Genomic DNA, 27694 nt, shown 5'->3' with positions numbered 1-27694 from the left:
TTAGTAGTCACATTTTTTGAACAAATGAATGGATAGAGGAATATGACAGAGCTCTGTGAGGTTCTAGCTGCTGACATGGTTGTATCCTGGTGTTCTTTTTCTGGGCCAAAGGGTTGTTTGTTTCCACCTCTCCATCCCTTTTACAGACTGCCTCAGCAGCTGAAAGTACACAATGGAACAGTGTGCCTTTCAGCAAATAGAGTGAGCAATGGAAAATGCAAAGCATCAACCTTGAATGCAAGCAATGGCGTGCTGAATGTAATTCCAAATGAAGAGAAACTGACTATTTTCACTGAAATGGAATGAAGCCTTCTGGTCACACTCTTGTTGGGCTCCATTTCTGGTTATCAGGATTGATAAAGCTAATGCAACAAAGCTCAGCACGCCCCCTGTTGGATTTAGCTGGCATTTAGTTAAAAGAAGAACAAGAGAGAAACTTGATGCAATTTCTGAGACATAGGTACACAGGGGTAGGGCCCTTTCTGCAAAATTTTCTGTTAAGGAGGCATCAAATGAGTCAGAGATGTATTCACTGGACTACCCCTTGGATATAATCTGACTCATTCACAAATACTGATATTCCTTTTTAAAAAGGAAGACTAGAAATATTTTCCTAATGTGAAAGCCAAAATGGCGTGGACTTAATTCCTTTTAGCAAGCATGCAACCACAAAAAACAAATCAACCATTAAAACTCCTCTTCAGCATCTCCCCCACCCCCAATGAGGTTTAAATTGTAATTTCTGAATCTCCACAGATAGAGAACTGGCTAGATAAGTATAGCACCTCCACACCTTGGAAAACAAGTCAGCTCCATATGCAGTGATATGGAACAAGCTTCATGGTATATTATTAACTGAAGAAAAGCAAAGTGCTGAGTGTGTGTGTGTATATGTATGTATGTATATATGCATATGTATCTCTTTAGAATATTCCATAAGAAAACAGTAACAATTTGTCTCTTGGGGGAGGAATTAGCTGTGCAGACAAAGGTAGAAGGAAAAGTTCTTTTCACGCTACGTCTCTGTGTCCTATTCACAATCTGTATCTTGCGTGTCACCTGTGAAAACAATCTAACCAATTTAAAAGAGTAAGAACCTGGGGTCCTGGGCTGACTCAGTCCGAAGGGCATGTGACTCTTGATCTCAGGGTCATGAGTTCGAGTTCCACACGGGGTGTGGAGATTACTTAAATAAATAAATGAATAAATAAATAAATAAGAACCTTATAAAGGGCTAGTAAGGTTCTTTACTGTCAATCTTCTTTTTTCTAGAAGTCTTATCAATCCTCAATGGAAGCAACTTTAACTGCTATAATACATTTTCTCTGATTTTTATTAAAAGATTTTATTTATTTTACCTGAGAGAGAGAGAGAGCACAAGCAGGGGGAGCAGCAGAAGGAAGATGCAGGGAGATGCAGGCTCCCACTGAGCAGGGTGCCCGATGCAGGGCTCGATCCCAGGACCCCAGGATCATGACCGGAGCTGAAGGCAGACACTTAACTGACTAAGCCATCCAGGTGCCCCGGTACATTTTCTCTTAAATTCTAAAATAAATTGGTAATCTCTCAGTTCTAGCAGATACTTATCTGCTGGTCATTGGGGCTATCCCAAACTCTCTGAGATAATGAGCTCTTCAGTTCCTTTCTGGCTTGGTTCCCTGAGTGGATTTTTGGGGCCTGGGGCCCCACTGAGCAGTTTTTCACTCTTCCTAATGATAATGCATGCTAGACTAGAAGCGACCTTTTGCCAAGACCATCATGTATCCAGCTGGGGAAACCCAAGCTTGGTTTCCTAACCAGGGAAAAGGTTTGCAGCTTTTCTGGGGGAAAGAGGGCTGGTGCCACTCCAGGGAACTCATAGCTCCAGTGCTGTGCTGGAGAGCAAAACGGGGAAGCATGGGCAGCCTCTTTTTCTTTAGACTTCTGAGTCCAGGGTCCTCCTTGGTTCTGGTCCTTGATACCCACCACAGTTGAAAATATGTTTGTAGGGGCGCCTGGGTGGCGCAGTTGTTAAGCATCTGCCTTTGGCTCAGGGAGTGATCCCAGAGTCCTGGGATCGAGCCCCACATCAGGCTCCTCCGCTATGAGCCTGCTTCTTCCTCTCCCACTCCCCCTGCTTGTGTTCCCTCTCTCGCTGGCTGTCTCTCTCTCCGTCAAATAAATAAATAAAATCTTTAAAAAAAAAAAAGAAAATATGTTTGTAGTTAATCCTCAGGCCTNGTTCCCTCTCTCGCTGGCTGTCTCTCTCTCCGTCAAATAAATAAATAAAATCTTTAAAAAAAAAAAAAGAAAATATGTTTGTAGTTAATCCTCAGGCCCGCATACTCAAAACCAGCATGCATGGGTGGCCATGTGTGCCTATCCCCATCCCAAGGTAAGGTAGAGTGCGAAGGTAGAAAGAGCAAGAGAGGAGTACAGGGACCTGATCTGAGCACCAAGCCAAGGCTAACCTGTGGGTACTTCTGGAAAGTCAACCTGCCTTCTCTAGGCCCTCCTGTTCCTCTCTGTCAAGTGAGGAGGTGGGATTTGATGCTCTCTCTCATTGCCAAGGGCCAGTCTCTGGGATCAGAGAGGTAGATGCACTCCCAGGTTAGTGTGAGCTAGCCCTCTGGCAGGGGAAACACAGGGAAAGGTAATTTTATTTTTTTATTTTTATTTTTTTTTAAAGATTTTATTTATCTGACAGAGAAAGAGAACACAAGTAGGGGGAACAGCAGGGAGAGGGAGAAGCAGACTCCCCCACTGAGCCAGGAGCCTGATGGTGGGCCTTGATCACAGGACACTGGGATCAGGACCCCAGCGGAAGGCAGACGCTGAACGGACTGAGCACCACCCAGGTGCCCAGGGAAAGGTCGTTTTTAAAGAGGGGTGAGAAGTGGGTAAAAGGTTTTACTTTCTATTTTATGGTCTGCTTTAGTCCTACTCGGTACAATTCTGAGAGGAACCTAGAGGAGCTTCGCAACCCCTCACCACCACTGTGATCTGAATAAAAGTTTTCCCTTCCCTCAACAACCCCTCAAGCATTTGTTTTAAAGATTTTATTTTTAAATCATTTCTACACCCAAGACGTGGCTTGAACTCACAACACCAAGATCAAGAGTCACATGCTCTACCACCTCAGCCAGCCAGGCACCCCAGAACCCTTCACGCTTTTTAGAACCGTGATTAGTAACTTGGCTGCGGGGGAGGGAGAGGCCCCTTCAAGAACACTGGAAGCCATGGATTTTTTTTCCCCCTCTCAAAAACAGGGCACAGGCAAATACAGTATTTTGCCTACGATTTTAGGATCTCATGTTCTACTTGACTCCCCGCTCTAGAACTTCCAAGGCTTAGGGACGTTCGTGGGTGAGCAAAAAAAGCGGGAGAGAAAAGCAGAGCCCCACTCTAGAACCTGTTTCCCTTCTCCGGCTCACGGCTCACATTCCTCCGCCCCAGTCCTGCTGTACGGCCTCCGCTGGCCGCGGAGGCCCTAGTCTCCCGCTCCAACTATTCCAACCATCCTGGGAAGGGTGGGGCGCTCGGCTCTTGGGTCCCCCTCGGTTGCCCCCCTTCCCCACCATCGGTCTCCCCTTCTGCCCCGGTCCCTCCCTTTCTGGGGTGGGGCCAGCCAATGGCCGATGAGACTCCGGGGTTTGGCCCGGGAGCCTGGGAGCTCACCGATTCCCCGCCCCACAGTTCTGGCCACCGTCCCGGTGCGCACGGACGTGGCTCGAGTTTCCTCGGCTCTCCACTCTTTCTCGCTTTCCCCCCTCCCGCTCTTCCTCCTCTCCTGGGCTTCAGCTCCAGCTCCACCCGGCCGGCCCCGCACGGCTCCGGCTAGCCATGGAGGACACCCAGCTCCATATCATCGAGCAGCCGCTTCCCGGGTACCCCGATGTCGGGGACCCGGGGTCCTCCCCCATGGGGGCGCCAGCGGCGGAGGAGCCGTCAGGGGCCGGCTCTGAGGAACTGATCAAGTCGGACCAGGTGAACGGCGTGCTGGTGCTGAGCCTTCTGGACAAAATCATCGGCGCCGTCGACCAGATCCAGCTGACCCAAGCCCAGCTGGAGGAACGGCAGGCGGAGATGGAGGGTGCCGTGCAGAGCATCCAGGGCGAGCTGAGCAAGCTGGGCAAGGCACACGCCACCACCAGCAACACCGTGAGCAAGTTGCTGGAGAAGGTGCGCAAGGTCAGCGTCAACGTGAAGACCGTGCGCGGCAGCCTGGAGCGCCAGGCCGGCCAGATCAAGAAACTAGAGGTCAACGAGGCCGAGCTGCTGAGGCGCCGCAACTTTAAAGTCATGATCTACCAGGTGAACTGGGGGGGTGGACCGCGCCCGGCCAGCGGTCTCCGGGGCTTGGGGTGGGGGGACCTACCCGCGGTGCGGCGCTCCCGCCAGGCTGGCGTGGCTTGAGGGACCCACCCTCCTTCCGGAGAGCGCAGCTGGAGGTGGAGTGGAGTGGGGTGGGGCGGGGCGGGGCGGGCGGCGGATTCCTGGAGCGCGCGGAGGGGCGCGCTCTTGACCCCACGCCTCACGGAACCCCCTCCCTCTGGTGACAAACCCGCAAAAAAGTTAGGGGGCAGGACTCGAGGACGCTCCCCCTCGCAGACCGTTCCCAATTCGGCTCTGTGAAGTCTTCCTACTTGGCGGAGGTTTGGGGGAAAGCCAGGGGTCCCTGGCGGCCGGTGGGCCCGCTGTAAGCGGACACTGGCGGTGCGGCCCGGGTTTGGGGCCTCCGGCGCTGCCCGCCCGATATAGCGGGTGATTCAGGGCTCAGGCACGCACCAGCGGGGGCTGCGCCAGGCGAGGGACGCGACAGCCAGCACACGCCCCCGGACCCGTATGGGCCTCGGCTGCCCACGCGCCCCCGCACTGTCATCTGCCCCTGGCCTCCGGGCACTTTCAGGCCCTTGGGGACACCAGCAGCGTTCCCGAGCCCTCCCCGCCAGATGGAAGTAGGCGCGGGGGTGGGGGGCGGTTGGGAGGGAGCGGGGTGCGACGTGAGGAGTGCAAGAGGCCTTGGCGGGAGCAGAGTGGACAGTCCCTGCCGGGTCTGGCGATCTAGGCGCGGAGAATCACCCTGCTGGCCTGCGGGACCGCGGAGGCGCAGGCGGACAGGCGGGAGGAGGCTGGCGCGCGCCAGGCTCCGCCCAGACCGCTTGTTGCTTCCTTTGCATCTCTCCCCGTTTTGCCCACCCGGATAAAAATGACACTTTTGTTATCATAACCGCAAACAAACCTGGAAATCTCAGTGTTGTTGGTCTTCTCCACTCCCCCCTCCCCAGTCCCATTAGAAGTGGCTCTGAGCTGAGGGTTTGGTGATCTTTGGTCGGGTGGGAATGTGCCTAGCCTCTCCTGCTCTCTGCTTCCCGCGGCCCTGGTTGACGTTCCCACCCCAAGGAGGTGTGATCCTGGGGGGTGAAGGGGTTAGTCTATGCTCCCTCTGCCCCTTCCTCTCCTTACGGAAGGGAATGGAAAGAAAAGGAAGGCTAGATTTCCCACACCCTCTAGAGGTGAGAGAACCTGTCAGGGAGCTGTGGTTTCCCTGACTGCACCAGGGCCTGGTCAAGCTGGGTTCTGAGAGACTAGCTGGGATTCAGTGAGGTCCTTGGCTGGGTCTCTCTAGGAGGAGCTAAGAGAGATGCACATTAGGACAAGTATTTGGGGACAGACGACACAGGGAGATGGGTGAGCTCGTACCCATCTGAGGAGGTGGTGGTGGGACAGAGACAGAAGTGGTGCTCTCCCCCTCCCTCCAATGCCCATGGGCCTCTCCCAAGTGGTGCTAGAAGCTCCCCCAGCAGTCCATATAGCACTGGTAGAAAATGTCTAGAGCTGTTTCCACTCAATCGAACTGCTTGGAGGAGTGTGTGTGAGAGATTTTTAAAAGAGATCTGATTAGCCCCTGGGGGGTGGGAGATGTTACTGAGGAAAGAACAACACCCGGAGGTCTTGGACAGCCAGCCAGCTCTTTTCTCCACAGCGCGGTGTATCAGAGGGTCTCCATGAAGAGCTTGGATAGGTTTGCCCTCCTCACTCTAAATATCCCAGACCATAGAACGTAGGAAAGTTCTCAGCCTCGAGGTGAACCTATGTCAAAGGTGGAGATGCTGAGATGGGTACTGAGGGAGAAACACTCCTGTGCAGAGGCCAATGGCATCTCTGTTACCACCCCCCCACCAGCAGCTGGCAGGTATCTGTACATTGTGTGTCTGTGGGGGTAGGGTCTAATCACAGGGTGGCTTTGACTGCATCTATACTAAACCAGGGCCAATGGGTGGCAGAAGGTAGAGGTAGGAAGAATGGCTCAAGCTGGAGACCCTGAGTCCCTAAACCACAGGGCAAATAACTAATAAGTAACAAGGTTCCAACCTGGAGAGGCGCTCAGTGGTAAGGAAAAGATTCTAGCAACAGGGGTGGGGCTCAGGGAAGCAGCACTTCCCTGAGGGGCAGAGGAGATGTCCAGGTAGGGGGTGAGGGCGTGGGGTACTCAACTGCTAAAGGAAAAGCAGAGGCTGCTCCTCTCTGAGGTCTGCAGGCCTGGGAAGAGAATGAGGTAAAAATAGCTCTGCGCCTTGGCAGACCTAATAGGGAAGATTGGGGGCGGCGGCATTTATGGTAGTCAGGCTGGGGGGTAGGATGCTTGGGTGGCTGGGCAGAAAGAGAGAGACTTGGACAGAGGCCTCCTGGGAGAGTGTGAGTTCTCCAGAGTTGGAGCAAGGGAGAGGACGCTGTATTTCCCACTGCAGATGTCGGAGGTGATGATGTGGCAATGGGGGCAGGGTGGAAGGGAGAATGAAAGGTGGGGAAGGCCCAAACTGTGGGATCAGGTCATCTGCCCCCCCATACCTTTTTTCCTGGAGGCATAAAGGGGGGGATCCTTTGTGTGGCCTCACCCCGTATTCAAGGTACTGCTAAGACTTAATGATTTCATAGGTTCCCCTCCCCTGCCCCCCATGAAATTCAGCACCTCCCACCCCAGGATATCAGAAGCTTGAACCCACTTCTGAGTCATTACTGTCCTCTGGCATTTCCCTATCTCCGTAACAAAAACTAGCAGTTTGGCATCCCATCCTATCAGGTGACACCTAACTAGGCAACAGCTAGTGAAGGAGAAGAATGAAATCTACTAGTAGGTAAAGGTCGGTGGACTGAGAACTGCTGGGAAGATCAGGCGGATCATGGGCACTGGACAAACAGGAGGGGCCGTGATCATTAAAGATCCAATTCATCATATAACAATTTGGATATTATTAGTGTTCTTTTAGAATGCAGAAAAGGGGGGCTAAAATGGAAATAAACATTTTCTGGAGCAGTTCTGATGAGACAGTGATCTACACAAAGACCCATCAGACCTGTTCCAAGTGCTTGAGAATAGGACCAGGAAGCATTTAAGGGATTAAGGGCTTCATAGGCTTTAAAAATGAGGGCATCAAGGCTGGAATGAGGGCTTGCTGGCTTTTCCTCCCTAAATCTTAACCTCACCCGTATGGCTCTTTCCTGGACTCAAGGCAAATCAAGGCTCTCTTATTCCAGAACTTTTGTCTCCAAATATTCCAATGTGGGGCGCTTGTCCCTCTCATCCCCTAAGCCTAGTGGCCATGGAAAGAGTGCTTACCACATCCTTCCTCTAAGAAGCTGAGTTTTTCCTGGTCACTGGATCCAAAGCAGGGAGGATATTTTTAGGGGTAATCCAAAGACCAAAGGAAATAATACTCCTCCCTCTGAGTTTTTTTAAATAAAATCTGACTATTGTAAAGGTCAAAATCAAAAAGGGATGCAATGGGGGGCGCCTGGGTGGCACAGCGGTTAAGCGTCTGCCTTTGGCTCAGGGCGTGATCCCGGCGTTGTGGGATCGAGCCCCACATCAGGCTCCTCCGCTATGAGCCTGCTTCTTCCTCTCCCATTCCCCCTGCTTGTGTTCCCTCTCTTGCTGGCTGTCTCTATCTCTGTCAAATAAATAAATAAAAAATCTTTAAAAAAAAAAAAAAAGGATGCAATGGCACAGAGTAAGCAATTGATATAGAGAAGCGAGAGGATACTGTTGCTAGGCAACCAACTTCAGAGATGAGTAGTGGTTTGTTCCATTCCATCGAAGCATACCATTGTGAATATTTCATTATTCTGCCATTACAGATTTTTTGAGCTGGAAGATGCTTCAGAGATAATCAACTTCAGCTCCTTCATTCTATAGCTGGGGAAGTGGAGGCCCAGAGAGGGGAAGTTACTTGCCTACTGTCCACTCAAATTAGCGGGGGTCAAAGCTGGGGCCAGAACCCAGGTGTACCCCTTCTTCTGCTATATTCTCTGCTCCCCACTTCCTCCTTCCATTTCCAGGCTCTGCAGCAGAAATCACTGTGGAGGTTATTCCAACAGAGGGTTAGTTCTGGCTCCTTCATTCTCTAAGGGAGATAGCTGCATGGTCCTGGCACTGGGGCCACTGTGTGTCGGCTGTCTGTGCATGTGTGTGTACATGTGCAGGTGCAATCAACATTGCTAAGAGTGGCTAAAGTTGGTGGCCAATAGCTGCTCAGCCTCCTAGTACTGAAGCAGAGGCAATGACCAATGACAGTGGACCAATGACAGTGGGAGGGAAAGGAGGGGTATAGAGGGTAAGGCGTAGAGCTCCCTGGCCAGGATAGGTATCCCCAGGCATGGACTTTGCCTCTGGCTATAAGAGGACCATACTAGCTTTCTCCTTGGGCTCCCTTCTCCTTGTACGCCACAGGGCAGGTTGGCACCTGCTACTTTGTGTTTTTGTGGCTGCAGGCTTTTACCCACCACTGCTATTGCTGGAGTCTGGTAGTGCCCCTAACCATCCCTCTCCCTGACTTCTCATGATGGTCCAAAGCCAGAGTGGCAGCTCAGCCCCTCAGGAGGCAGAATGGGAGCTGCTGCTAAGTCTTCCACGATACAGGTCCACCTGTCACAAAAAGAGCTTGGTTTTTGTTTCTGATTTCTCTGTGCATCTTGGTGTCTGATATCCCAGGCATGGGTAGGGGGAGGGGTGGCAAGGGAGGCAAGACAGGGGGACATGGCCAGAGGGAAACAGCCAGGATGTCCCTCTTCCACGCCTCTCCCTCTCTTTATCCTGGGCGGCACCCGGTGCCCACCCTGCCCTGGGGAAATAATGAGAAATGTGATCAGCAGCATAGGACTCTGAAGACAGTGGAGTTGTTTGCCTACTTGCCTTCTTTTTCACTCATCAGAGCCTCACCAGCTAGAGTCAATAACTGACCTCTTGGAGAGCTCCTCCTGCATCCAGCAGCCTCTTACTCCCTCACTCCAGCCCTTAATAGCATCATCCCACGACCATGGCTGGGTAGGGATGGAAGGCAGGAGGCTAAGGATAGGAGTGGGGAAGATTCTAGAGGTAAGAAGAGAGGGGCTCTATTTAAACTGTTTAACACGGGCCTGGGTTTGTCCCATTTTCAACCCCAGGGCCCTCTTGATGAAGCATTTAAAATATGGTTCCTTTCCAGCCTACATGCTATACTCCCTTTCCCCTACTCACCAACTTCAATTCTGCATGCCCACTAAGGCCTCTTTCTCTCAACTCCATCCATACCCATCTCAAGCCCCATTTAAACCCCTTTTCCTCATCTTAGCCCAAGAAGAAGCTGAAAGCACCCTCTGACCTGGCCACACCCAAGATCGTGCCTTTTGACCTTCTGCCTGAGACTGAGCCCTTTGACCTGAAGCCTGAGACAGTGCCTGAGCTCCCACCCTTTGACCAGACGCCTAGGACACTGCCCTATTACCCAGAGCCTGTGCCTCTGCCCACCCCAGAGAAGCCGACGGCCGGTGGGGGTGCTTAGGGTCTCCTGGGTGACACGGGGCTGTGGGCATGGAGTGTCACTCCAGTCCACCATCAGCTCCCTGCTTAGTGGTGGTGGTGTCGGGACGGCAGGCCTCTTCCAAGCGCTGGGCGGTGGGTATTGTGAAAACACTCTCGCATTATGCAGAGTTCAGGCGAATGTGGTGTGTACAATGGGGTGGGAGGTGAAGGGACGGGGCCCTCCCCTACCTCTTGGTTTCTGTCTTAATAGTAGACGCTCCCAGCACCACACTGGGGTTGCACCCAGTGTGCCCTGCATGAAATTGCATGAAACTGCGCCAAGGCATCTGATTCTCCTTCCCCGTCCCCTTCTGACTCCTCCTCAGGGACAGGCCAGTTTGGCTCAAAGCTTCTTTGGACAGGGCCCTCATGAGGCCCAGGCCTGGGGTCTGTTCGGTGCCCTGTCCACCCCCTCCCTGTAGCTGAGGAAAACATTTACACTTATTTTTTCCATTTTTTTTTTTGGAAAATGTTTTGCAAAGGGATCCCTTATGTTTGCCAGATCCTGCCTTGGGCGGGGCACCCAAAAGCTGCCAGCTCAGAGATGCCGGAAGGGGGGACATTTTGGCTGGCTCTGGTGTGGATCCTCTGGCTTCCCTATAGCACAAAAGGGTTTCCTCAACTTCTTTTCTTTTTTTTTTTTTTTCCATAATCATCCCCCTAAGGAGTCCTTTTAGATGTTTTTTCCCTGACGGTCCCATCCTCCATAAAATTTTAATAGTACAGATATACTACATATCTGTGTATGTACTGGGACTCTTTGGACACTACAAACTATTGTAGTATCTAAAATCACCTCTCCCCTCAAGAATTAATTTCCACCCTTTTGGGGGCAACATTAACTGTTGAGAGTTCTGTTCTAGCAGGAAGGACCCTCTGCCTCTGGTGTCTCTCACCCCTTGTCTCAGCAATCTAAAGTAACGATCCTGAGGTTCCAGGACTTTCCCTCTTTTCTACCTCTCCCCAAGTCTCACACCCTCTTCTAACTTACTCTCTGAGCAGATCCTGGGTCTCTGAATGCCCTCTCCAAAGTCTTCTCTGGCTATTCCCGGGCAGAGTTGGGGACAGAGCTCTAAGTCAAGAGAGGCTCCTGGGGTGCCTGACTGGCTCAGTCAGTAGAGGATGTGACTCTTGATCTTGGGGTCACGAGTTCGAGCCCCAAGTTGGGTATAGAACTTTAAAAAAAAAAGAAAGAAAGACTCCTTTGAGTTGTATGACATTGTCCCTTCTCCCTGACAAATGTGAAGTACCTGGCCAAGGGCTAGGCACATAGTAGGTGCCTGATTAAATTATAATATTAAAATCTTCCTCCTAGACCAGAGGATCTTCAGTTTATAAGCAGGGTTGGGCAGTGGAGTGGAAGGGGCGGGAAGCCTCCCCGGGACTCTTGAAACTCATCTTGGACTGATGCCTGCCTGGGCCGGAGAACTGTGTGTGCTTGGTGGGGGGCAGGGGAAGCTGTGCATGGTTTTGCTCAGACCTGGTCATTAAAGGTAACTCTGGAAACCGAGCCTGTTGGGAGTGGTGGTTTTGTTTAATAAAAATGTGAAAACAGAACAAGCAGAGCCCTCCCTCCTTGCCACCCCCTGAGGCCCCTCCTTTGGTGTAGGAGCTCTGCCAGGGCAGTAGGGGTGGGACAAGGGTGCCTGGCCATTGTGCCCAGGTGGGGGGAGGTGCTTTGGAATTGTGTTGGTGGTTGTTGTAGCAACAAGCTGATGGGGTGGGCCCAAGACAGCACTCCAAGCCTATGAGTCATAGGGGAAACCTGGCTTGGAAAGGGGGAAAAAAGAGAAAATCCATTAATGGAGGGGAAAAAAAGCTAAAATCATAGTGGTATACCCTCTGCAGAGCCAGTCTACTGGACATTGTCCGGGGACTTAGGTCAAGTTATTTCTTCCCCCATCCCCTGACCTTCCACCAAGGCAGCTCCTCTGGTGTAAGCCATCACTCTGGGGGAAACCTACAATGAATGGGGTTAATATATTTCCACAGACCTTTCTGGACTGGGAGAGACACCTCTAAATCCAGGAATAAACCTCCCTTCACTGGGATTGTTCCCTGATGTTCTGTTTGAGACCTTTCATCAGGAATTAGGAAGATGGGATTGGCTACATGAGGTCTGCAACTCTGTCCCTAGCCCTGTTCACTTCCAAGCTCAGCTGGCAAACACCTTTAATCTAGGAAGCCAGAGGCCAGGAAAACCAGTCAGCTCAGCCTTTCAGCTGGGACTGTTTCCTGACTATTCCCCGCCCATCACCATAATCCTTCCCTACCCCATCCACATTGTCTGAGTTTAGTGAAAGGAGGGGTTCTCCACAACCCTTTGGTGGAGCATGTGTGGGGTTTTAGTCAGAGAGGCTGTGAAGGAGATCAGAGCTGAAATTTTTGATACTGGGGCTGCAAGTAAATGCTGGGCGGAGAGGGATGAAGAGGTAGCAGAGAGTTTAGAACATGGAAAGTCCTAAAATGGTGTGTACAAGGACTTGAGTAGCAGGCAGAAAGAAGTGACTGTAAAAAGGAAACCCAAAGGGTACAACTGGAAATAAGGAAGAATGTTAAGAGGTTGGGACCCTCTTACACTCAACAAGAAAAACAACCCCTTCAACTCCTCTGTGAGTGATAAGAGGCAGAGGGATGGACAGAATGACAGTACTAAGCCAGCTATGGCAGGGGAGACTACAAGTCCCAGCATGCCCTGAGGCCAGATCACCTTGCCTGCTGGGAGGTGTAGTTGAATAATGAGAGCTTGAAGAGGCTTGATGCCCAGCAGTGCTGGTGCCCAGTCTGGGAGAAGAGGTGGAGCCAGCATTCTGTCTTTGTCCTTGCTAATGCTATTGACAGGGAGGGAAGGAAGTTGGGAGGGGGTGTTCCTAAGTTTCAGTGTAAACCAGGAAACTCTGGGGGGATGTGGATGGGAGGGAAGAGGAAAGAGGTTGGGGGCTGGGGGAGGAATTTCTGTAGCAGGTGGTGCTGAGATACCAAGTGGACAATGTATATGTGTGTGTGTGTGTGTGTGTGTGTGCGCGCGCGCACGTGTTTATGAGAGGGGTCAACTCACGTTGCCTCATTTTTCTTGGATGGGATTTTTAAAAAAATTCTGGGAAACAATCTTCAGAAAACCCTTTGAAAAACTACTGTCTCTCATTCCTTCATCTGGAGTCCCTAAAAACAGTCTGGGCCAAAGAGATCTGGGTTTATGTTTATGTTCTTGGATATGCCCCCTTTCCCTTTCTGTGCTCAGCCTCCCCTACCTTCTTGTGGGGGGTGATCCTGAGATTCTGAAATGTTGGCCCAGGGTCAGGATCTTGGAAAATCTTCCCAGAATGGAAAACGGTGCTGGTGCTAGGTACTCCCAGGGAAAACAGTGCTGGTGCTAGGTACTCCCAGGGGAAGAGGGAAGTACTGGCTCTGAGCTCCAGATCTCAGGGAATTTGGGACCACTATCCAATTCCTGGCCCCTTAAGCTCCGGTCTGGGGGAAAAAAACAATGGACAAAGTAATCTCTCCCTTCCATTCCAAGCCTGGGAAGTCAGAACCAGAATAAATGTCCATGTTGGGGAGAAAACACGCTCTTGGCTACCAGCCAGCTTCTTCCTCTTTCCTCTCTCAATTTCTACGTGGGGGAGAATGACCACTGCTGGAGCAAATCAGTATGAGGTCAAGGGTGGGGGAGCACAGGCTCAGCACGGCTCTCCTTCCCTAAGACTGGTTCTGAAATTATTTGAAGTCTGGGAAAGGCACTCCCTTTATCTTGCCTTCAAGCTACCCTAGCTGCGGGTCGCCTGACACTGGCTGTGAGCTCACTCCCCTACCCCCACTCCCCTTCCCAAATCCCTTTGCATTTTGGCCTGGCTAGAGCAGTGCGAGACTTAGTGCACCAGAGGGCGCTCTGCCCATTTCCAAAGTTAAATTGTGTTGCCTGCGACGCAAGGGGTAAGGGTAGTTTAAAGTAAGATGCGTGGATATGTGCGTGTAGGACAGGTTTGGGGGCTGCAGAGATATTGAACCCAAGTGCAATGACACTACAGGCCAGTCTTCCACCAGAAGCTCGGTTCCCTCCTCGCCCTGTCTGTATAGTTACCATTCATTCAACACATATTTACTGGGCGCCCATGCAGTGTTCAGCTCAGTACCAAGGCTCTGGGGCTACACCGGTGAAGGAGTCGGGCAGATGTCACGGTTACCACGTACGCCCCAGAATCACCACCATCCTGCCTTGGGTTCGCCCAGTGTCCCCCAGGTCCCCGCCCAGCCCTCCGCTCTGCCCCTCACCTCTTCGCTCTGCTCTTCCTTTAGGACGAAGTGAAACTGCCGGCCAAAGTGAGCATCGGCAAGTCGCTGAAAGAGGCGGAGGCGCTGCCTGAGAAGGAGGGTGACGAGCTGGGCGAGGGCGAGCGGCCGGAAGAGGACGCGGCCGCGCTCGAGCTGTCGTCCGACGAGGCGGTGGAGGTGGAGGAGGTCATCGAGGAGTCGCGCGCCGAGCGCATCAAGCGCAGCGGCCTGCGGCGCGTGGACGACTTCAAGAAGGCCTTCTCCAAGGAGAAGATGGAGAAGACCAAGGTGCGCACCCGCGAAAACCTGGAGAAGACCCGCCTCAAGACCAAGGAGAACCTGGAGAAGACGCGGCACACGCTTGAGAAGCGCATGAACAAGCTGGGCACGCGCCTCGTCCCCGCCGAGCGGCGCGAGAAGCTCAAGACCTCGCGAGACAAGCTGCGCAAGTCCTTCACGCCCGACCACGTGGTCTACGCGCGCTCCAAGACGGCGGTCTACAAGGTGCCGCCCTTCACCTTCCACGTCAAGAAGATCCGCGAGGGCGAGGTGGAGGTGCTGAAGGCCACCGAGATGGTGGAGGTGGGCGCCGACGACGACGAGGGCGGCGCGGAGCACGGCGAGGCGGCCGACCTGCTGCGCGGGAGCAGCCCCGACGTGCACACGCTGCTGGAGATCACCGAGGAGTCCGACGCCGTGCTGGTGGACAAGAGTGACAGCGACTGAGCTAACGCGGGGCTCTGCCCGGGAGGCCGCGCCACCCTGCCCCGCCTCTCCCTGCCCCCTCCCCATGCCTTTCCCTCTGGAACTTTCTCTTTCGCATTATCTCTCAGCCCCACGAGGACTGAGATGTTTCTAAATTGACAACACCGCCCCTCCAGGAGCACCCTTCCAAGTCTTACAGCTGTTAAGATGGGAGGGGGAGGCAGCCTCCACCATGGATAGCCCCAGTTTGGGCCTTGTCTGGGTGGGAATGGAGAGGGGAGTGATCCCTGTCCTGGTGTCCAAGTCAGGGATCTTAAAGGAAATTGCTGTCATTTCCATGGTTGCCCCACCCCACTTTGGGGTAGGCTGCCTTCCCCGCAACCTCCACCTCACACTCGTACCCAGCCGCTGTCATTCCTGCTCACTGAGCTCTTCTTTCTCATCCTGATCCCTGGAGGCTTCAAAGTCAAAATTACCATAAAAGGAAAGAGTGAATCCTGAAGAGGACCCTTGCCCACATGAGAGGCCCCATACTGGAAGGACTTGAAAGCAGCTTTTGGGAGAACCTGGGGCAGTTGGGGGAAGAGGGCAGAGTGAGCCGTGACCCTGGAATGAGAGTCTAGCACGGGTTGTATCTGTAAAGGGTCCCAACAAGGAAGACTGTAGCCAAGCAGAGCCCTGGGGAAGGAGAGGGTGGTGTAGGGAACACTTAACATGTTTATGCATCTGCAAGAGCAGCACATGGCTATGGCTTTGGGAAGGAGAATGGGAAATAGTAGAAAGTGGAAATGAGTAAGAGAGAATTCTCCTCAGCAGCATGAGAAACAAAGGACAAGCATCCCATCTTAGTGGGGTTCTCAGAGGACAGCAGGACAATTTTCAGAATAAGGAGGGAGGACAGTGAGAAAGCGATGATCAAAAGAGGAGAGAGGTAAGACTCACCCCAATCCCTTAACAGATAGGAATGGTGCCCCTTGTGGCAGCCCATTTCTGAAGTCCAGAAAATGAGAGTTCCAGAAGGGGGCAGCACCAGAGTGCAGAGAGCTGGGAGGTAGGAGGGAGGCGCACTGGAAAGACGGCAAGGTGTTAATGGCCAGGCCACCAAGCTGAGAGCTGGAGGCGAGATGGCGAAAGTGTATGGAGCAACCCAGCCTTGGCTCACTCCTGGTAGTTTCTTCTCAAGATCCTTCCCTAGAGCTAGTATCATAAAGCTGCAAAACTTGCCAAGACCTCTTTGCCTTTGTGGGTTCCTCTCCTGAATCGTTGGGGATGACAGGGATCCTGCTTCCAGTCCTGTTGTCCACTGACAGGTTCTCCTCAGGACACTTCAGTCCCCCCTATTCCTCTCCAGTAAAGGCAACTTGTCAGAAGCAAAGACAACTCCTTCCCCTTCAAGCACAGCCCAGAGAGGAGGATTGAAGGCTTCTTTCTCCTCCCCCACCTCCTTTGCCTTCTCTTCCCTGCTTTGCTTTTTAGAGTTGCAGCTAATTGTTTTAAGGGGTGGAGGGAGGGAGCTGGGGACACAAACTTTTTTTTTTATAATACAAAGCTTTGCTTCTCCCCCCCCCCCCCGCCTTTTCTTGGTTCCCTTCTCTCTTCTGAATGGTTGGAGACGCTTCAGCTGAGGGAGGATGGGGATTGTGGGACAAGGTCCCTTGGTGCTGATGGGCTGAAGGGGCCTGAGTTGTGGGCAGATACAGTTTCCTGTGGGCTCCTGGGAGCCTGTCATGTTGCTGTGTCCTGGTAAGCAGCCCGACCAATAAACCTGCTTTTCTAAAAGGATCTGTGCTGGATTGTATTCTTCAAAGGCAGGCTGAGTTACAGAGGACAGGAGAGAACCAGGGAGGGAAAGAGGGAGAGAACTGTTGGTTTAAACCTGCCTCGTGCCTGGGATGGGAAGTGGGAGTGGGGTATTATTATCATCCCCATTATAGAGATGAAGAAACACAGAGTGACTTGTCTGAAGTCAAGTACTCGGTAAGTGGCAGAGCTGGGATTCTAAGCCAGGCAGCCTGGCTCCACAGTCTGTTTAAAGAGTCTGTAACCCTCTACTGTCTAGATCCATTTCTCTGCTGTCAAGGTGTTAACCCTCCAGACACACTGTTAACTCTACTCAGTTTGAGCTTCCTTCAAATCTGCTCTTCTGAATCAGAATCAGGCCCAGAGAAGGCAGCCTGGGAAGGGGAAAAGTCAGAGACCCTGACTCAGAGGGCTGAACGTCATAGAGAAAGGATTCCAGTACATGTCATATGTGCCAGTCATAGCCACACAGCATAGTTAATTCTCCCCATAATCCTGGGATGGGCACCTATTTCATCTTGTCTATGCAGCCTCTTTTCCCCATGAGCAAGCGGCCTGCCCTACCTGTCCACAGCTCTGGATTTCCTAGGGCAATGCACTCAAGTCATCATGTGGGTTCTGCCTGTATATCGGAATCACCCTATTGAAAACAGTGTCATTTCTGGGGCTCCATCCCAGTCTTCTGCCACGACTCAAACAAGCTGAGTCCTTCCTCATGAGCCATGCATTCCCCTTCGACCCCCCCTGCCCCTGCCACCAGCGACAAGCACAGCAGAGTTTGGAGTTCTAAATCTCCCAGAAAGGGTTGGGTTCCCACCAAAAGAAATGAAAACTGATGCCGAAAATTCAGAGCTTGGGAGCCAGGAAACTTCCCTCCTGCCAAGAGAGGATCCTTCTTCCTCTGGGATCCAGCTGTACAGTTGTGAGAAGCATGGAATGATCTCAGGGTCCCAGCTGTGGAGTAACAAGGCCAAGGGAAACCAGGAAAAGTCCTGGGATACCAGGCCATCATTTACTTTTCTTATCCACAATAAGGCACCTGACACACTCACACCCCTTTTCTTCTATATGCCATGCCCCTCACTGGTCCACCACATTTTCAGTACCAGCACAATGACTTTGCTGTGCCTTGCCTACCCAGTTTTATTCTGGGTACCACTTTGTTAAGAACAGTCCTAATTCTCTGAAAAGCCACATTTCTGCTGGCCCCTGCTCCATGGCATTCCTTCTCTACACCTAAGTGTGGGGCCACGGCTTCCCTGGAATCAGAAATTACTTTTTCCTCTTCTCTTGCTGCTTGAAGGGAGAAGGAGTGCTGGTCTTAGGACTGATGAGATAGTCAACTGCCTGCCAGTAGGATTTGATGTCATTCCAAGGTCCCACAGCTACAAAGCATCTTTCCCACAAACTAGTCCTGAACTTGCCCACCCATGATTAGCATTATTTCCATGACAATAAACTAGGGGTATTGTCTTCTCAAAAGGTCCCATCAAATGTGACCTGGGATCTAAGGAAATTCCCCTATAGCCTCAGATTGAGTTTATCAGGTCTCTAAATGGTACCTCCAAAGCCCTAAGAGGTAACTTTCTATTGGGGTCGGAAGAAAACAGCTGCCGCCAGTCTCAGACTGTTCCAGACCCTCATCTGCTCCCACCTGGAGTATTTGAATGGAATTTATATCCTCTTTCCAATCCATTCCCCACATTACTGCCAGATAGAGATAGAGATAGAAGATCTAGAGAGACAGATTAATTTAATTTAATTTAATTTAATTTATTTTTATTATGTTATGTTAGTCACCATACAGTACATCATTAGTGTTTGATGTAGTGTTCCGTGATTCACTGTTTGCCTATAACACCCAGTGCTCCATGCGATACGTGCCCTCCTTAATACCCATCACTGGGCTAGCCCATCCCCCTCCCCCCTCCCCTCTGAAACCCTGCTTGTTTCCCATAGTCCATAGTCTGTCATGGTTCTTCTCCCCCTTTAATTTCCCCCCTTCATTTTTTCCTTCCTTCTTCTAATGTCCTCCTTGCTATTCCTTATGTTCCACATGTAAGTGAAACCATGTGATAATTGTCTTTCTCTGCTTGACTTATGATACTGATATTTTTTAAAGAAAACACACCTGACAATTTAAATGCCTTCCTTTGACCAAAGGGTTAAACTTAGTGACATGGCTCACAAGATCCCTTAAGAATCTGCTCCCTGCCCTAGTTCTTACTGTTCTTCAACATGCTCTTTATGGAGTTTGCTGGCCAGAAATGGCCCACATGTTTTCAAGCCTGTGGGCCCTTGCTCAGGCTGTTCCTTCTCTATGGAATGGCCTCCCCCTTCTCACCTCCCCTCTGAAACCAATCTTTTCCCCAGCTCCACTCCAGCCATACTAACCACTCCCTTCTCAGGGCTCCCATAGACTTTATGTCAATAAACACTTGTTGAATCAATGAATGAATGACAAGATTCTTTCTATTGTGCCATAAACTCACCTCAAACTGGTTTCATCGGAAGCAAAACAAAACAACAACCAGGGCGCCTGGCTGACTCGGTAGAGCATTCAAATCTTGATCTCAGGGTCGCAAGTTCAAACCCCATGTTGGTTATAAAGGGATAAAGGAAAAAAATAAAAAATAGGGGCGCCTGGGTGGCTCAGTCAGTTAAACATCCAACTGGTGATTTCGGCTCAGGTCATGATGTCACGGTGGGTCAGGGGATAAAGCCCTGTGGCACACTGAGCAGGGAGTCTGCTTGAGATTCTCTCCCTCTGCCCCTCCCCTCACTTGTGTATACACATTCTCTCTCTCCTCTTTCTCTTTCCACTCTCCCTCTATCTCTTTGAAATAAATAAACAAATCTTAAAAAAACAAAAGAATGAAGAAAAAAAAAGCTGAAAACAAATACAGAAGGAATTAATGTAATAAAAAAATTCCTGGTAATAGGTCCAAGGGTGTCTGGATGCAAATTCTGATGTAGTATCATTGGGAGTTTATCTCTCCTTCTATTTTCTCTTTTCCGTTGTGTTTGTTTGATTAAATAATCGGATTTTCCCCATGGGTTAGCAAAGATGACCATCAATAACTGTAGGCTTGTGGCTTAACAGCTAAACAACCCCAGTTAAGAGGGTTTCTTTCCAAATCCTTCCAGCCAGAATCACAGATATGATGTCCATTGGCCCTAAAGGTCAGAGATAGGTCATAAATCCGAATCACTGTGCCTCTGACCACATCTAGGTTATGTATGACTTCTAGAATCATACAATAGAGAGCGAAGGAAGGCTGATTTCCCAAACGAAAATTGGGTTGCTGTTGTCAACAGAAAGGGGAGAGGATGATGGGCAGACAAAACAACAGATGTTCTTTCCCACTGATCTGTTTGTGATACTGTGCTAAGAGCCAAGAGACGGAAAAAAAGACAACATATCTAGCTCTTGATTTTAAAGGGTTTGCAATTACTGGGAAAAGCAGATGTACAAAAGAGCTCCAGGAGAGGACCGTAAGAGAGGTAAAGCAAAATACAAAGGCAGTACACCGGAGAGGGATTAATCCTGCTCGAGGAATATGGGGACATTTAAAGGAGGAAGGGGGCTTCTAAGTTGCACTCCTAAACATGGGTAGGATTTCAAATTGATGTTCCTGGAGGGCTGAGATAGCATTTTGCATGATTTTTGTGTCACCAGAGCCTAATCGTGTCTCAAATATTGCAGTGGTTAATGCTTATTTGGTTGGAAATATAAGAAAAAGACATTGGCCATAGAGGGATAAAGGAACCTACATTGGAAGGCTGCCAAGATATCCCACGGACTCCAAGGAATCACTGAATAGCTAAGGTAGGAAGAATAGGAACCAAGGGGATCTCCAGGGACTTCTGAGAGGGAGTTGATAGATCGCCCTCTCTAACTTGCTGACATTAATGGAACTCAGCCCTAAGGGCTCCCAGGCACTGTGCCTCTCAGTTTTAAAGTCGGGATTCCTGGTACAGAGAATCTGATTAAGGCAGTTAACATCAGTGTTCACCCTGGATTTAATAATCTATGGCCAGAAGGACAGGATTACGTAATACAGATGTGGCTGCAAGGACCCATTCCAGTGTATGATTGCAGAGTGGGGAGAGGAGCAATTCCCGGGAAAGAAGGATTTGTTGAGAGCCAGGCAGGACCCAAGAGGTATCTATTAACTTGGTAGGTATTCAATAAAGGTAACTGAATGAAAGCAGTGATGTGGGACAGGGAAAATTCTCCAGGTAAAGAGGACAGAGTGCGGAAAGGCAGAGGCAGGAAAACTGAAGGCATGATCGAGGAACAGTTAATAGAATTATGGAATGTTGGAACTAAAAAGGGTTTTATTTTATAGATGAGGCAACAGAAGGGGTCATTTTACAGAGGACATTGCTGCGGACCCAGGAGAGAAAGTAATTTATCTGCACCTAATAAGACTCAGCACAGAAGAATTGTCAGAAGAGAGGTGGTCCTTGAAGTGCTAGGAATAGATACTTTTGCCAAGGGAGGGAATCAGGGGGAGAAGAGGATGGAATTTAGAATTAAAGGCAGGAATGCCCACCTTTAGGAGGTCGTGGGGATTGGAAGGGGGGAGCAGCAAAGTGGACCGTGGGTGGTCGGGGTGGGGGGGGAAGGACATCCTGCTGGGTGCAGGGCACTTTCATAAACATTATCTGGGTAATTCTGATTGGTATTGGATGTCCCTCTGCTCTGAAAAGCCCCTGCCCTTTCCCTCCGGGCTGTGTCTCCGCTGGGTGACCGTGATGCCTGCCCCTGCCCACAGCTGCCTTGTCAAGGATGGAGATCTTGTCCTTTCTGGGCCAATGAAATCCTCTCTGCCAGCGATTTAGAATTTTGATCTGACAGCCACAGAGGCTGAACACTTTCCCCAACAGCTTCAAGTCCTTAAAAAGGATAGGCAGAGCTTGAGTGAGATGTTTACAAAGACTCCCTCTGGTGAGGTTCCTGAAGTTGCCCTTCCCAGGGTGTGGTTGTTCAACTCTTTATTGGAATTTGGGAGAAATCCCGGTTTCCTTCCAACAAGTCTCCCTGATTTTGCAATTAAAAAAAAAATTGCATGGGGTGCCTGGGTGGCTCAGTCATCAAGCGTCTGCCTTTGGCTCAGGGCCTGATCCCAGGATCCTGGGATCGAGGCCTGCATTGGGCTCCCTGCTCCGCTGGGAACCTGGTTCTTCCTCTTCCACTCCCCCTGCTTGTGTTCCCTCTCTCTCTGGCTGTCTCTCTCTCTGTGTCAAATAAATAAATAAAATCTTTTTTAAAGATTGCATAAATAATGATAGCTAACATCTATTGAGGGGCTGCTGTGAGCCAGGTGCTGTATTGAATGCTCGGCAGGTTATCTCATCTAATCTTCACAACGACCTTTGAGGGAGGTGGTCTCATAGTTCCTATTTCATTGAGGAGGAAACCAAGGCTCAGAGACGTCGCACAACTGGCCCAGGGTCACATGGCTGCATAGGTGGGGTGGCTGAGCAGAGGACCCTGCCAGGATCAGGCTTTTATCAGCCATGCTTCACAGTTAATTTGAGGTTATCGTCTGATTAAAGACATTTTTTTTAAAGATTTTATTTATTTATTCAACAGAGATAGAGACAGCCAGCAAGAGAGGGAACACAAGCAGGGGGAGTGGGAGAGGAAGAAGCAGGCTCATAGCGAAGGAGCCTGATGTGGGGCTCGATCCCACAATGCCGGGATCATGGCCTGAGCCGAAGGCAGACGCTTAACCGCTGTGCCACCCAGGCGCCCCTGATTAAAGACATTTTAATGCAAACTAATCAAAGTCAGAATTCTGTTCTCCATTTGAAGATGTGGGTGCTGAGGCTCAGGGAGGGGAAGGAACTTGGCCAGGGCTGCACAGTTCATTTTGTGTCAAAGCCAGGATTCAAACCCAGAGTGTCTCATTTCAGCCCCATCAGCTTTGTAGTTAATGCAGTGGCTTCTATTGACATCTGCAATGGTCAAGGGAGGAAAGAATGTCTAGGAGACAGCAGGGGAAATGATTGACAGTACCACATTCTACAGCCACGTTAAATAAAATGACGAGAAGAAGACTTTAGCTTTGACGAGGAGACCTCTGGTGGCCTTCAAGAGCACTGTCCTATGGAGAAAAAGGACAGAAGCCACCTTGGTAGAACAAGTGGAGGTGAGGAAATGGGGGCCATGATGGGAAGGGGGGGTAACTTGAAGGTCAAGATAGGAAAGAAGGAATATCTTCAGAGACAGAAGAGAAGAATAAGGAGAGGAGAATTGATAAAATTCGGAGAGGGGAAGGATGGTACCAAGAGCACTTCTACTCATTCACTAAGTATTTAATGAACACCTACGATGTGCGCAGCACTGGGGAGACAGGGGAGCAGCAAACAGGTAAGATTCATTTTCCTGGAACTGACAGATAAGAAACTTCATGCAGTTAAATACAATGAGAATGGTAAGAGTTCACAGGAAACAGCACATAAAGATAGCGATTAACACACTGGGAGCAACTGTCAGTGGGGGTAGTTACACAACACAGTTACACCTGCTTCTCTGAGCAGGTGAGACCAGTAGCGTGAGAAGGAACTAGCATGTGACAAAGCTGGAGAAGGAACAAGAATGGCATGTGCAAAGGCCCTGCGGTGGAAAACAGACTAGCTGGGATTTAGTGGGCAGGAGGGAGGTTGGTGGGATAGGCCGGGCCTTGACAGGGATAAGAAAAAGAATGGTTTTATCCTAAGCCCCATGGGAAGCCACTGAAGGGACAGAATGACATGGTATGAAAGATGTTTTAAGCAGCGTAGGAAAAGAGCTTTTCCTTGAAAATATTGAGGAGGGAGGACTGTACTTCAGACAGGAGGAAGGAGAGATGCTCTTCTCTATTATTTTAGTGATGGGGGAGTTGGGCAGATCTGGTGAGCCTCTCTGTGGCTGAGCCCCACAGGGGTCCCATCATACACACAAGCTGTCCCTTGCTCCCTTTGGTCACCACAGTGACCCATTTGTCACCCCCAAGATGCTTCTCCAAATCTCTTCTTTGCCATGTCTTCTTGATTTAGAGTTTAACTGCCAATCCCTCCAGGGAAGAGAGAGTAAATAAAGTTTCTAGAACCTTACAAAATCTGAGCAGTCTCAGTTCCTGATCTAGCTTACAGTTCCTGAGTCTCTCTGAAATGATAAATAGAAACTTATCCTACTTACTTATTGCTATGTAACAAACCACCCCAAAACCAGTTTAAGACAATGACAACGTTTATTTTGCTCATTAATTTGTAATCTGTGTCAGGCTCAGCAAAAATGGTTCACCTCTGCTGCTCTTGGCCTCTGTTGGGGTGGCTTGAAAAGCTGGGGGCTGGAATCATCTGGGGGCTGGCTCCACTCACCATGGATGCTTGCTGTCCAAGGGGCCTTAGCTGGACTGTTAGCCAGAACACCTTCATGGTGCCTCCACATATAGCTTGGGCTTCCTCAAACTGTTCCCAGGGTGAGTGTCCCAAGGGTGAGTCATGTGGAAGCTGTATCGTGTTGTATGGCCTCACCTCAGAAGTCATGCAGCATCATTTCCACTGTATTCTATTTATTAGAGGTGAGTTACCAAGGGAGTGCATTCAGACTCTGCCTTTAAATGGGAGAAGTATCAAAGAACTTGCAGACATGTTGATAAACCGCTACAGTCCATGGCATGGACTCTGGTTTATTCACTTGATAGGCAGAAGGTGGGCACCTTATCTTTCCCCTCCTTTGGACTTTTTCTTGGGAATTCAAGAGGAAGGTTAAGCCTGGGGATATAGTCAAGAAAGAGCAGCTATTTGGGCTCTCGAGTTAGACACACTTGGATTTGAACCCTGGCTCTGCCATTCACCAGTTCTGTGTTCTTAAGTAAGTCACTTAACCTTGGGTAAGCCTCCTATTCCTCATCTGCAAAATCACAGTGTCTTCCTCATGGGGTCATTATAAGGATTAAGTGACTTAATAGCTGGGTTACATAATATATGCTCAGTAGTGGCTAGTTCATAAGAAACACTCATGTTAGCTATTGCTGACATGATTATTCAATATATGTTTATCGATATTTAACTCATGCTTAGCTGAGTTCTGGGCTAGATGCTATATGATGGAATAATGAAAATGAACAAGACGGGATTCAAGCTTCCAGGAACCTACAGCTATATTCCTACAGGAATATATATATATATATATTTTTTTTTAAGTAATCTCTACACCCAACATGGGGTTCGAACCCATGACTGACTCCCAGATCAAGAGTCGTATGCTCTGCCACTGAGCCAGCCAGGCACCCCTGGGCTGTGTTTTAAGCATGCAGGCAGAGTCCAGGCTTTGGTGTCAGCCAGATCTGATTCTTATTCTGAGTTTGCCCATAGTTTCTAGTTGTGGGAACTTGGACCCAACTTTCACTTTCTCAAACAATTTTCTCAGCTGAAAATGAGAATTACGGTAGTACCTACCTCACTGGGTATCAGTGAAGATCAAATGAGATAATCTAGGTTAAAAGCTTAGCACAATTCCTGTAGCATGGTAATTACTTCATATGTGTTAACTATTAATTTCATTCATCAGGAAGTAAGCTAATTAAGGGAGACATTGCAGTCCAAGGTAAAGAGCGCTATACTGGATGGGGAAACAAGCTGCTAAAGGAGTCGGGCAGGAAATTAACTTTGCCAGGAAAAATCTCAGAAAGCCCTGAAGAGGTAATGTTGGACTGGGCTTTGAAGAATGAGTAAGAGTTTTCTGGCTGGGAATGAGGAAAGAGAAGGCAGTCCAGGACGGTGTTGACATGTTTGGAGGAAGGGGATAAAGTAAGGTGTGTGGAATGGAGAGAAGAAGGCTGCAAAACAGTTCAGGTCAAAGCATTGACTTACCTGGGAGAAACTGCAAGCCATCTGTAAGCTGGGGGGGGGGGTTGGGTGTAGTGTGGAGAAAGGCCATTTGGGGCCTGGAGAGAGGTTTTATAGGTGGAACGGATAGGCTCAGGGGAACATTTTATGTGTGCATGTAGGGGAGGGCAGTGAGGGAAACAAAAGCCATCCACTGAGGACTCAAGGGAGGAGGGCAGTGTTTGAGTGGATGGAACAAAGCTATGGGATGGGAAGTCCAAAAACCTGGCTCTAAACCCACCCGGTATACCTCTGAGTATCTCTGTGATCTTGAGAGTGTCACGCTATTTTTTTTTTTTAAAGATTTTACTTATTCATTTGACAGAGAAAGAGAGCGAGAGCGAGCGAGCAGGGGGAGTGGCAGGCGGAGGGAGAGGGAGAAGCAAGCAGAGGGAGAGGGAAAAGCAGGCTCTCCGCAGCGCAGGGGGAGCCCGATGTGGGACTCGATCCCAGGACCCAGAGATCATGACCTGAGCTAAAGGCAGTCTCTTAACCAACTGAGCCACCCAAGCGCCCCAGAGAGTGTCACATTATTTTGTCCTTAGTTTTCTATTGGTAAATAATATGGCTTCTCTCTGCTACACGTAATTATTGTGAAAAAGAAGAGATAAGTAAGTGCTTTGTAAGCAGTAAATAACTAAACAAGTATCAGACCTTATGTTATTAGGAAGGCCGTCAATTGCATGGAATAGCACCGCTAAAGCAGAGTTCAGGTGAGATGGAAGGTAAGGGTATCTGTTCTACTGTTCTGGCGTGACGATAAACCCAGGAAGCCGCCCCCCCCCCCCCCCCCCCCCCCCCNGGGAAACTCAATTCCACCACCAGTGACTTTACCAACTGTGCTATAGATGCTTTCACGTCTCGCTTGGATTTAAGGTGGTCCAAAGATCCAAATCTGGAGTCTTTGGCTGGGCTTTAGGTATCTGGGGAACCATCAGAGTCTGTGAGTAAAAGCTGTGCTGTGAATTTCTTGGGGCTAGAATCCATAGTCTCCAGCCAACTCTCATAAGCACCCCCTCACCCCCACCCCCCGAAGGTTAAGAGTCATTGATTTTCTCATCAGAAATAGAGAAATTTTTCCCCAGAAGGCAAGAGATGTTCGTTTTTAATTTTTGACTTTTCTGAACTACTTCATTTTTCGAACCTTGGATATGTTTTATTGAACCATGAAATGAAAAGTTTCATTGAAAAAGACTCATCAGGGGTGCCTGGGTGGCTCAAATCGGTTAAGCGTCTGCCTTTGGCTTGGGTCATGATCCCACGGTCCCTGCATCAGGGAGCCTGCTTCTCTTACTCCCTCTCCCTCTTCCTGCTGCTCCCCCTGCTTTTGCTCTCTTTCTCTCTCTCGGTCAAAGAAATAACATCTTGAAAAAAAGAAAAGAAAAAAAAAACTCATCAGGGGTTATCTGGATGGTGCCCTAAGGGCCCTGTTTAGATTTCATCTTTATACCTCTTTGTAGTAAACACAATAAACACAAATTTTAATAGCTGTTATTTAAAAAAACCCTGATAATGTCAGCGCGCGCGCACACCCCCCCCCATTCCATTATGCAAGGTACATCCCCTATTTTGTAAGGTAAAATGTCTACATTTCCTATAAACTACTGGCTTCAATGCAGTAGACCTTGGAATCGAAATAGACTAGACGAAGAAGAAAAAGGTAGGCAATTTCAAGTATTTCATCTCAGACTTATAAAAATAATGCGTATATGTGTCAATCTTCACATGCGCTGTCGTCTGCCTTCTTGTGAACCCGCCAATGTGCAAGCCGTTGGCGTTTGATGCTTGAAGCCACGGAACGGAGGACAGGGTTAAATCCACTACCCTCTCCCCACGCACTCTAGTAATTACTCTATTTCCACGTCATGTTTCCGGGTGTGTGTGTCCCGACTCACGCAGAAACTGAAGTTCAAAGCAGGCGGGAGTCACCCATGTTCTTTTTGCTGTCCCCAGAAACCCGATTCTGGCGTCGGGCCCCCTGAGGATCTGGCGATACCTGGGGACTGTCTAACTGGTTGATTTCCACGTGGTAAGTGGCTTGCAACCTCGCCCCCACGTGGTGCCAAGAACTGGGAAAAGGGAGAGCAGGCAGGAGAGAGCCGCATCAGGGGCATTTAAAGTGTCCTGACGTCACGCATTGCCAGGAACTCAGCTGAGTTTTCAGCAGGACATTCCGTCATCTTCCCTCCCTCCCCCCGGGTTTCTGTGCCC

At 49.9% G+C, this 27694-nt stretch overlaps 1 protein-coding gene across 1 annotated transcript; it reads left to right on the top strand.

Moving 5' to 3' along the window:
* The first annotated feature begins 3667 nt into the window (after positions 1-3667).
* Positions 3668-16579, top strand: CAVIN1 (caveolae associated protein 1). Its single transcript, XM_002922133.4, has 2 exons — positions 3668-4293; positions 14117-16579. Exons 1-2 carry the CDS (start codon positions 3823-3825, stop codon positions 14816-14818), a joined length of 1173 nt encoding a protein of 390 aa, XP_002922179.1. The 5' UTR covers positions 3668-3822; the 3' UTR covers positions 14819-16579.
* The last annotated feature ends 11115 nt before the right edge of the window (positions 16580-27694 follow it).

The sequence above is a fragment of the Ailuropoda melanoleuca genome, chromosome 13, assembly GCF_002007445.2.
Source record: "Ailuropoda melanoleuca isolate Jingjing chromosome 13, ASM200744v2, whole genome shotgun sequence".
NCBI classification, from domain to species: domain Eukaryota; kingdom Metazoa; phylum Chordata; class Mammalia; order Carnivora; family Ursidae; genus Ailuropoda; species Ailuropoda melanoleuca.
This window is presented reverse-complemented; position numbering and strand designations above follow the sequence as displayed.

Coding starts and splice junctions, on each gene's coding strand:
- CAVIN1 (XM_002922133.4), top strand. CDS start 3,823: ATGGAGGACACCCAGCTCCATATCATCGAGCAGCCGCTTCCCGGGTAC. Junction 4,294..14,116: donor TTAAAGTCATGATCTACCAG/GTGAACTGGGGG, acceptor CTCTTCCTTTAG/GACGAAGTGAAACTGCCGGC.